General features: G+C 40.6%; 1 protein-coding gene across 1 annotated transcript; it reads right to left on the bottom strand.

Moving 5' to 3' along the window:
* Positions 1-241: 241 nt before the first annotated feature.
* On the bottom strand, positions 242-9,692 carry chia.1 (chitinase, acidic.1). Its single transcript, XM_078247568.1, has 11 exons — positions 9,674-9,692; positions 7,928-7,957; positions 7,584-7,788; positions 6,043-6,099; positions 5,778-5,943; positions 2,956-3,080; positions 2,712-2,835; positions 1,569-1,751; positions 1,021-1,134; positions 678-804; positions 242-450 (listed from the first exon to the last, which is right to left on the bottom strand). Exons 1-11 carry the CDS (start codon positions 9,690-9,692, stop codon positions 242-244), a joined length of 1,359 nt encoding a protein of 452 aa, XP_078103694.1.
* Between the last annotated feature and the right edge of the window lie 1,740 nt (positions 9,693-11,432).

The raw sequence follows: 11,432 nt of genomic DNA, 5'->3' as shown, positions 1-11,432 counted from the left end.
GAGTATAACATTTAATCATGCAATTACAATGTCAAAATATTTATGAAATAAAGACAATGTTGACTGTTCTTGTAAAACACGAATGATAGTTCTAAAGTAAATCAGGCATATCATTCATCAGGTCATGTAATGAAGGCTTTTATTTTGTTGAAGAAAGCAGTAAGCTGGCTGCAAAGAGCAATTTTCTCATTTGTTTACATTTGGTTCCTGTTGTAAGCCAGCACACAGTCCAGTCTGTGGCTCAGGGCCAGTCGCAGCACTTGCAAGAGTCCCAGTAGATGAGGCCGGGCTGGCAGCGGTGCAGGTATGCGTTTCCCTGGAAGCACTGGAAGTAGGTGGTCTTATCGGCCACGTTCTCATACAGGCCATCAGGGCGGCCACGGCAGAAATCTGCGATGGGGTCCCTGGTGGTGGAGGGTCCTGGGGTGGTGGTGGGCTTTGGGGGGAAGCCTGCAGAATCAGACATGCAGAAGTAAAGGTTATAAATGGAATACAAATGGCAACAAAACTGAAACAAACTTATTTTTTAATGTAACTTTCCAAATACAGGACAACATTTTTAATTGTTTTCAGCTTTCTGGGATTGCTATTTATCGATCAATTGATCGAATAAAAAAGTAAAAGCCATCACAGTGAGTGGAGAAGGCTTTGTAAGATAGCTCAGCTACAGTATTTACCCATTGACATCCTGAGGTGGTTGACAAGAGGATAAGCTCCAGATGAGCAGAAGGATCCACCAAAGTCATCCATGTCCAGAGTCCACACATGAGCCCCTCCCAGGTTGTTGGCAGTCATCCACTGGACCTACAAGACGACCACATCAGTAAAAGAGATGATTAAACAGCAGCAGCTACAGGCCTATCACTGGAGAAATACTGAGGCATTGTTATTAATTCTCCACAAACACTTGAGATCATAATGTAAGGAACTTTACAAGAACATTTGATCACAGAGTGCATAAGTGGGAATTTACCTAATGCCATTATTATAACTGCAGGTAGTAATGGAACTCCTTTTTACCTTGGAAGAATAGCTGCGCATGTCATCATAGCCCACCCAGGCACTTCCATAGGTGGCATATGGAACCTGCTGTTCAGGGATCCATTCAGCAGTTGCACTGGTGAAGTCACAGATCTAGTAGACATACAGAGTTAGATCACACACAAACAAGGCCTGGAGATAGTCTAGAGTTAGGTTTACAATTTTACTAATGACTATACATAAAGGAAAAATCCACCCTTATTTTTACCATTATAATTTTAGAGCTGTTTAGTTGTCCAGGTGTATTTTCTTCTTGACCAAATTTAAAAGGCCGTAAGTCGTGTTGATGTTGGATCACGTTGTTACAGTAGAGTTAAACTTTAGATATGTTTAGGTAACTACAACACTTGTGTTACCAATTTAGGTTTTTCTCTGATTACAGATATGTGGAAATAAGGCTCAGGTGGACCAGTAGTAGGTGATATTTTACATTTGACTATCAGTGTACACTTATGCAGTGCATTATTGGGGGACATACTGACTTTAAGCATAAAGTCAATGAAACATTTAATTTGTAAAGTACGTACCTCATAGTAGGCCCAGAAGCCGGCAGTGCGAGTATAGGGTCCGGCGTCTGCAGGGCCGTTAGTCGGTGCTCCCAGGCCGGTCGCAGCACTGCTAAGGCGGTATGTTCGTCCGTAGGTGGGGAAACCCAGTAGCAGCTTCTCAGCTGGGGCTTCCAGAGCCAGCCAGTAGGACACAGTAGAGTTCTTAGAAAAAGGACAAAGGAGATAAATACTACAGCATTAAATCAGCTAAATATTTCTTATACTGTCCAGAATAAGAATCAATGATACGTTTGATTGCTGGGGAGAAATCTGGATTTGTTCTCCCATTATAGAAATATACAGAGGAATGATAGGAACAAAGAAATGTGTAAACATATGTACAATCTACTACAATGTATAGCAACTCAAATGGAAAAAATAGACAAAAGAAATAAGTAAAAGTATGCATACTACAATATATAACAGTGTAAGTAATAATAGTGCTGAAAATGAGATCTATTGTGACGTAGAAATGTTCATTATTAATGCCATAGGTAATCTGAGTATTACCCAGGTGAATACTTAGTGCAGTATTAGCACAGAGTAATTAGTCAGCATTGCACAGTTAAAAGATATGTATTATAAATAAATAAGGGTTTATAGCTGCTGACAGGTGTCAAATGAGTCCCAGTCTATGAAGTTTGATGGCCACAAGCAGGAATGACTTGCTAACATTGGATCAGATGTCTCCCGGTAATGTAAAAGGTTTGCCAGCTCTGCAGCTGTCAGCTCATTGTTTAGGTTTATAGGTCAAGCAGCTAAAAAGGCAGATATTTCCCTCAGGAGTTTTATGGAGAACAAACGGGACTAAAAGGAGAGTGCACATTGTGCTCCCTCAAATGGTGAAAAATCTATGACTTTAAATGAATGCTTATGCTTATATTGTGTGTTTTAGATACTTGATCTCTATTTGTATATTCATTAAATCAAGGCTCATTGTCACTCTGCCCCCTAGTGGTAAAAAAAATAATCAGTTAGCACATTAACCCTAAATGTTCTCAAAAGTGAGATACAGCCTCTAAACTGCATTTTGGACACTAATAAATATACAGTCAAACTAACACACAGAAGAATGTCAAAGAGCGTGCGTAGTTTACAGTTGTCCGTCTGTGTGCGCCTTACGATATTGTGTTGAACGTGTGATCCGGAGTCCACAGTGCTGGGGTACAGAGGGCTGTTGTGTCCAGTGGCTGCCTCCCAGTGTCCATGATAGTCATAGGTCATTACATTGATGAAGTCCAGATGACTGGTGATAGTAAAAGAGTTTCTTTTTAGACTGGCAGTAGAACAAGTTTCACCATGTACAAGTGTTTCTAAATCGATATTGAAAAACCAAAGCCATTGAGTCCATTGAAATGAAACTTACGATGCAATCTTTTTGACCTCGTATGCTCTGTCGATGTTGGGACGGAGAGAAGCAACGTTGGCTGACAGCAGCAGCTGAGTCTTCCTGTTGTCCTTGGCATCTTCCTCAAAGGCCTTGGATAGCTCCTGTAGGCAGAGCCAACAAAAACAACTCAGATCCTCCGCTTCGGATTGTTTCTGTCTATCTCCTACTACAGCAACACAGGATGTGATGAAGACGTGATGCACTTGCAGTTGGTCAGGCTTCTGTGTCAGCACTAAAATGTCGCAAAAACTGACTGAAATTTTGTACCGAAGCAACCCCTTCTCACTCCCAACTCGTGAAATACTGATGCTTGGCCAGTGGCTCTCAGCGTTGGATACCGATGCAAAAATCACCCTTTAACGTTTGTATGGAAAGCACCGGGCAGCAAGGGTGCGGGAAGGGGGGTGCTGATGCACCTCATGCTGGCAGGAGCTGGATTTTATATTTTTTAAATAATTACAAATTCGCTGTCTGACATTATTTCTATTTTTGTATATCAAATAATGAGGCAACTGGCAAAAAAGGGTTATGATAGTTTTGAATATACCCTACTAAAACTGATATAGCTGCTATAGAGGTCAAAGTGAAAGGGAGTCAAGTGACGTGACACGCTGAGAAGCGAGCAGGCTGAGGCTAGTTGACTAGAACGTTAGTTGTAGAGAAGAATGTCGCAGAAAAGGATACAAGATTCTTTCTTCCGGCATAGTTATGCGGCTAAAATTAGCAAGATTTCATCTGTAGATGTTACAGTTGTTTCCTCGTCCACCGCCGAGGCAAACTGTTTGCTGAAGAGTCTGAAATAACGTTAGCATGCAACTCAGCTAACGTTAGCAACACCATCATAGCATCTAACGATAACAGAAGGATTTGAAAAGCCCTGTCAGCCAAGCAACTTCAGTTATCCTGGAAGGAGGATTGGGACAGAAACTTTTCAACCGTCTTTTCAGCTGAGATGAGAATGAATGATAAGCCATTTCTTGTGTCATTTGTTGTGTTAGAGTGCCATCTACTGGGCACAATTGGTCATTATCCTGAAATATGGGAATATGTTCAGCTTACTTCCTGTTCACGTGTGGAAAAGAACTACGGTTTACATGCTGGTTCAGGGTCTCCTGAAACTTTGGTTGTTCTGCAAAAAGACTAAGTTGCTTTAAAGATAATTCCGTTCCCTGTGAGGGCAATGCCTGTAAATAGGATTGTTTTCATTGCATACGTTTTGTGTAACAGAAACCGCTGTGACGTGGTTAGGATACATTTGCTGTGGAGAAGGCAAAAATTAGGGTATTCAGGCTAATGATGTCAAGTGCGCTTCTGTGGGGTTTGGGTGCGCGCAGTGGAGTCGGAGTGGCGAGTGCTGTCACATAATTGTGGAACAGTGGAATTTGTGGCTGCCCAGGACTTTTCTAAAACTTCTCAATCACCCATACACTGCGCTAAAATGACGTATTTAGCTGTCAAAATCCGAAACATTTCCTGGGGGGAGAAATCATCCATTTTGTTATTCTGCACCCCTGGTCAAAAATAGGTTCCTGCACGCCTGCCGGGCAGAGCAGCAGCTCAACCGCTGCGCTATAAGATGATGTAGTATTAAGAGCGACAATGGTAGAGAGTAGTTTGAAAGACAGAAAATCTGTGCAAGGAGGTTGGTTGGGGTGGTGGATGGGTCAAACACAGGACTTTCACCCAAGAGACCAGGGTTCTTGTCCTGTTCTTGTCCCTGAAACGTACATTTTAAAACCCCACCCATTATCTTTTCCTAAACCCAACTGTCACTTTCTTGTGCAACATGTCAGTTAAACGTACGTCCCGACTCGGAGCGTCAAAAAGATATGCCAAGAGTCCCAACCAAGCGCATCTAAATATGACAAGAGTCACGACCAAGCGCGTCAAAATATGACGCCAAAGGGCTAGATGCGAGTCCACAGAGCGTCAAATAGTGACGCTAAGGGTCCCAACCCAGAGGGTCAAAAAGTGACGCCAAGCGACCCTCCAAAGGCAGCTGACCAAGCGTCGCTTTTTGACATGATGGGAGTGAGGACATTCATGTTCCCCAGAGGATAAAGCCTCCTGACTTTGCTGATCCTCTATAACTTTTCCTCTCGTGCCACCATGAGGTTTGGTAACACATTCATGTCTTCCTCAGAATCAGTTGTAATCATTTGGTGAGCTCTTCACTCTTCATCTAGCGCCACCATCAGGTTTAAAATTTTGATTTGTCCAGTACTTAGTCAAGTGTGATTTCTGTTTAGAGCTAATTAGGAAATGTTACAATGCTAACATGCTAAACTATGATGGTGAACATGGTACACATACCTGCTTAGTGTCAGCCGGTTAGCATTGTCATTGTGAGCATGCTAACATCCTGACATTAGTATTTAGCTCGAAGCACCACTGTGCATAATACAGCTTCACAGAGCTGCTCGCCTGGTTGTAGCCTTTTAGTCTTGTTAACTTGTTCATTAGTTTGTCCCACAGTATCAAAAAAATACAACTAAATAATGCTGTAGCCTCAGTGAGTTGGAGGTTTTGAGATTTGGTGCCAGTCTTTAAAGCCATTGTGTGGCATACAGCAATGCATATGCTCCCATGAATCCGGCACTAACGCACTGAGATGAATAGTCTGAAAGCTGCATGGAATGCACAATTTCTCAACAGGATTGCCTTATTTGCCATGAACATAATTGTATAAATACTATAATCACATACAGGTCCAACACTAATGCACCACACCTATTGAAAACACTGGGATACACCACCAATTATTTTACTAATTTTTATAATTTAAAGTCCATGCTAACCGTGACCAGCAGAGTGAACCTCTCCTTGTCCTGCGCTGAGCTGCCGTTGTGTCCAGGATATTCCCAGGCCAAATTCAGCCCGTCAAAGTTATGGGTGCGCAGGTAGCTGATGGCTGACCTGATGAAGGCAGCACGACCCTCAGGCCTGGCTACCATGGAGATGAATCTGGTGGGATGTATAGAAGAAAAATCCTGCAATGTCCATTCTGGATTTACAGCATCAGAGGAAGGTGTCTGAGGAAATGTGTGTAATATTTAAACTTACGGGCTTATTCCATTGACTGTGCCCCCGACAGACAGCAGAGTCTTCAGTGCAGGATTACTAATAGCAGAGAGAGACAAACACGATATCAAATGTAACCATCACATCATTAAACACGTCTGGTCAAAGTTATATTGATGACATAACTCTGTACTTCACCACTTAACTTGCTAAAACGGTTATTGGCTGATTTTTTTAAATTTTTTTTTACAGTTAATAGTTATAGGATTTAGTTCAGGGTCTTCTCTGTTGCAAACATTGTGATTCCGACAAACCCTACCTCCACATGGTATTTTACTCCGATTGTAATTTTCTTTCAGAAGTCAATGCTATTGGTCGCCCTTTACGTCAAATATTTAAACAGGGACCAGGCGATTTTGTATGACTGTCGGAGTTAAATAGCTCAATACTATTCAGTTTTCAAATGAGCCTTTTTTCCATTTCCTTAAACAAAAAAAAACAAACAATGGTTTTGGACATACAAGGGTTTCACCCGACAGCCACGATATATTACATACCTGCTTGTTTATTCTGTACATAACATATGTTCACTCATTTGCCTAACTATCAGTTCTGCCCTACTGTTCACATCATAATTACAGTAACAACTGTAAAACCTAGAGCTGAATTTTTTAGTACTGTACATTTTGGGTATTGGTTCACAGTTAATTTGGTACATGTCAGTTACATCCCTTCTTACCATACTACCTATTGGTTTACTGTTTATTCAGTTCATTCATCGTTATACAGTATACATCTACAAGTATTTACCTTTGTTATAACTGATCTGACCAAGAATGCTGCAGTCAGTGTTAAAACTCACTTAAAGATCTGTGTTTTGCAGTTGGAAAGTGTCTCTGCTGGCTGCCTGTCACACTATACAAGGTTAAAAATGACCATGCTGCAGGTTTAAATCTAATATACTTGTTAGCCTGTTAGAGCATTCAGATTATTTGGTGCAGAGCTAAATTATGATCCAGCTCCTGTTGGATACACAGTCAGCATTCAGTGTTTGTCCCTGCTCGTGTGGGCAAAGCTTTGAAATGTGACCATAAATACATTTGAACATAAACTTCAAACAGGTCAGACCTGCGCAACATCAAATCAGCAACACTTTGAGACTGAAGGTTCCAAAGTCAAATACATTTTATGTTGTGCCAAGTTCTTATGCACTTCAGCTTATAAAGTAAAAGAATATTTACTGAGGTGTGTCATGATCATCATGACTTTTACTGTGTTTTATTGGCCCTTTATTCATTATAAGACATAGCTGATATGGTCAGGTTGGTCCATACAATCCTAGATGCAGATGTTTTGCAAATGTCCGTCAACTGCATAGATAAAGTTTACTCTACTTAATAGAAAATGTACTACAAAAATAATGTAATGTTAGGCTTGGCCTCATGATGGTCTAAATGACAGGACTTTGGGCTCCCAGTTCTGAAGATGAGGAAACGATTAAGCAAAAGGGTCACCCCTTTGAGGAGACACTGAATGTTGGTCTTGTTTTAACTTGAAAATGGATATTTAAGACATTAACTCACACATTCTTGAGGTTGTTGAGCTTGCTGAATTGCTCCTCATCGTTCCACTCGATGGGGCTGATCTGGTTGAAGCTGTTGATAGTGGCCAGAGAGTAGATGACGTGTGTGCACAGGAAGGGGTCGATGTTGTCTGCGGTAAATTTGGCACTGCTGGGCCTGTACTGGGCCCAGTTGGTCATGTGGCACACCAGTTTATTGGATGAGGCTGAGGGACGACAGTAGGACAGCAGCAATGAGCCTTTAAGTGCACATGTGTTTGTTCTGAAAATTTGATCTTAGTGTGAAAGAGAGTCAATGCCTGAACTAATGCTTAATGCTTTATTGTAAAAAAAACTAATGCTTACCGATGTGCAAAATGAGCAAAACGCACAGAGCTAAAAGAAAACAGAGAAAACAGGAACAGAGAAAATGTGAGACTTGTAGACATGTGATGTGAAGAACCCAAAACTAAGTTTTCATAAGCTGCCAAAACGAAAAACGGCTTTATGAAGAAAAAGGTGGATAGAGATGTGAGGAATCAGCAGGGAAAATGGGAAGACCCTTAGCTAACGTACTACCCATTACGTGTGCAGCAAGCCTTTTGTCACCAAGTCAAATATCCAAATGTCAATTTTAGGCTACCTATATATCTAAGCATTGACAGTATGCAACTTGTTTATAGTGGTATGTGGATAAATCAGAAATCTATGCATGTTTGCAAGTGGCTTAGCTTGCTAATACTTGGCTAACAGCTAGCTTGTCCTCTGGTAGGCAAAGGGTGCTAAAATAATCCTTTGACATGCCTAAATCTAATGTTTTTAGCTAGCTACAGGCACTTTGTTAGCGTTTTAGCCCTAAATTGCATATTGTGGCACAGATTGTTTTTTCTTCCGGGGGGTGTACACCGCTATGCGCTGTCTCTATGCCTTCACCATCCTACTAAATGCAAGTTCGCAGCCCCGGACCTCACAATCCTTTGTGCTACAGTAGTAAATGCTGTATGAGTATTCCGTTTTAGCACTTCTGTATCATTTGTGTCTTACAATTAAATTAGTCGTACACACAGTACGCACAAAATACCACATGATGCATTGTTAACCGATATCGCTAACCATGGCTAGCTTCGCTAGAGTTCCCCCCCACACCGTGAAATATACTCATCTTGCAGAGCAAAACACCTTGTTTTTTGCTTTGAAAGATACTGAAACAAACAAGAATTGGAGTAAAAACAACGGGCATTTGTCAGTTCCACCACAAACAGGAGAGCCCCATGTCGCTAGGTCGGTCTATCCTTTTTTTCCCACCCCCGGTATCAGAAGCGGTCGGGAAGCAAAAAATGGTATCTCTTTACTAAAAACTACACTAATGATGTTATAGCCATTTAAGCTATTTTATTTCGTTATATATCTGATAAGATTTTTATGCAGGATATTAGATACTTGAGTTATGTCATATTACAGCATTTTATAACAATGGCACGGACACATTTGAAGATTGTGAAATGATAAATATTCATAATGGTTAAAAAAATGAAATGCTACGACTTTTCAGGCGATACACTGTCGCAGACAAATTTCCAGTCTGGGAATGAAATCATGACAGTCTTGCTAGAATTTGGTGTAAGGTGGTCATAAAACTCAGCTCCAGCTGTTTTAAGTCAGTCTTCTCTCCCCCCCATCTTGATGTTCAGACAAAATCAAACATGTTTATTATTATCAAACTTACTAACTTAAGTTTGAAGTCTTGGTTGCAAACTCTTCTAGTCTGAGACTAAACTCAGTGACATAACAGATTGTCTTTAGATGTGAGATGGTGTCAACTTTGGTCTTTTCAAAGTCTTCTAGTGTATGGTAGGCATATGTGGATATATTTTCTTCAAAAATGGCAATAGCCAATTGTGCTAAATGTCCAAACTTGTTAAAATAGTGATGAAATCATTTTCAATTTCATGCTTAATTTAAACTGCTCACTTCACTTATGCCTCGGGTCAGCTAGTCAATGTCTGAGTGAATGATTGACTAATGATATAAGACATTACTGGCATCCTGTGTGTCTGTGTGTGAATAACTGGAATATTGAATTTTAAAAAGTTAAATTTAAATGGAATTTACCTGTGACGAGTCTTGCCATTGTGATCCAGACAATGATCTGCTGCAGTAGTGAATCTGATCATCATAAAACATTCACAACATAATGAAACGCATGAAAAACCAAAGCAGATATCAGGCTGCTGAAACAATTAGTATGTTAACTCGTATTTTTTTCCCCTTTTACATTTCATACAAGTATGAATTACGTGGTTTCAGATTTTTTTCCTCAAAAAGAATAAGCAAATACATCAATTTAGTCAAATGTATTTTGATGGACATTTGGCACTATTCTTTATATGCTAAACAAGTTGAATATTCAAAAATTCTTAAAAATAAAGTATTTAATAATGCAAAGAATTGTAACCCTTTAAAATAGAATATTTTACGTTTGCACATGAAGCACCCTGCAGCTAAATGCTAGCTGTATACGACACAAAGCCAAACATGGTGATCTCATTACCTTTCTTCAAGAGCAACAGAAGCAGATTCCAGCGCTTAGTGGAGTTGGGTGAGATTTATATTTCTCATTAATGACCAATAGCTGGAAGCAAAGTGCAGCTGATAAGGGCTCAGGGTGGGGGGGGGTGGGGAGTATGCCTGACATGCTTAATGACCCCAGTTCCAGGTAAGCTAGGCGAAGCATGTAAGAATTACACTTGCTGGGAAATAAGGTATCAGTTCACATTTTACATCACAGCTACTGTAGTGATAAATGTCAGTGTGCATCTGTAAAACTTAGTAATAGGAAATAATGAAATAAGAAACTGAAAATGACCCCCAGGGGCCCCATTGTCTTATAATTCATCAATGTATCTAGTACAAAAACCGATGTATTCAGCCTAGTTTAGTACACAGACTGGAAGCAGGGGGAAACTGCTAGCACTGCCCAAAAAAACAAATAAAACAAACACATTGCCATAACAATTCACTTCAGCGCAACACATACCAAAACAAACCCATTGAACTGCTGGAAGGCTGTCAAAAACTGACTGACAGGAAATGTTAACACCTTCAGACGTGAGTCTAAAGGTGACATTAGCATGCCATGTCAATAAAATCCTAATTATATTTACACCATTTAAAGGAGAAATGTGTAATATATTTAATTAAATTTTATTTATAATATCAAATCATAACCAGTTATCTCAAGACACTTTAGAGAGAGTAGGTCTAGACCCAACAATTTTTTCCAGGAGCAAGCATTTGGTGCAACAGTGGTGAGGAAAAACTTCCTTTAGGCAGAAACCTTGGACAGACCCAGGGTCTTTGTGGGCAGCATCTGTCGCTACCGGTTTGGACACATAGAAATATAACTTATAAAAATGATAGCTGTTGGAATGATGAACAGTGGCAGTTATAGTAACAAGACAATAGTTGTAGCCGTTCAGAGCGGAGCATAGCGATGCGGGGCATAGCAGAGCATTGCGGAGCGTAGTAGGTCAAAGCAGGGCAACGAGCAAGGCCACAGCAGCTGAAACCATGATTTAGAGGCCACCCCAATCCAAGGAAACCTGTGAGGCGAGAAAACAAAGACTCTGGGAATAAGCTCCCCGGAGATAAGTTAGTAACAAGCATTTTTGGAACATGAATGCACGCAGATAGAACGCGAGGAAATTAGTATGTCAAAGAAGTCTCCCAGCAATCTAGACCAATAGCAGAATAACTATGAGCTTGTCCAAGGAAAACCTGAGCCAGCCGTACAAGGGTTGGTAGATGAATCGGACGACTATGAAGAGAAGAAGAGAAGCAGAGAAGAGGAGGAGTGCTGTGTCTGTATATG

Source organism: Sander vitreus, chromosome 4, assembly GCF_031162955.1.
Source record: "Sander vitreus isolate 19-12246 chromosome 4, sanVit1, whole genome shotgun sequence".
Classification (NCBI taxonomy): domain Eukaryota; kingdom Metazoa; phylum Chordata; class Actinopteri; order Perciformes; family Percidae; genus Sander; species Sander vitreus.
Note: the sequence above shows the minus strand (reverse complement) of the source record. Positions and strands in the feature narration are given on the sequence as shown.

Excerpts from the sequence above, each read along its gene's own strand:
- chia.1 (XM_078247568.1), bottom strand. Across the intron at positions 7,789-7,927 it reads TTTGCTCATTTTGCACATCG|CCTCATCCAATAAACTGGTG; the intron begins GTAAGCATTAGT and ends GTCGTCCCTCAG. Across the intron at positions 5,944-6,042 it reads ACAGTCAATGGAATAAGCCC|ATTCATCTCCATGGTAGCCA; the intron begins GTAAGTTTAAAT and ends ACATCCCACCAG.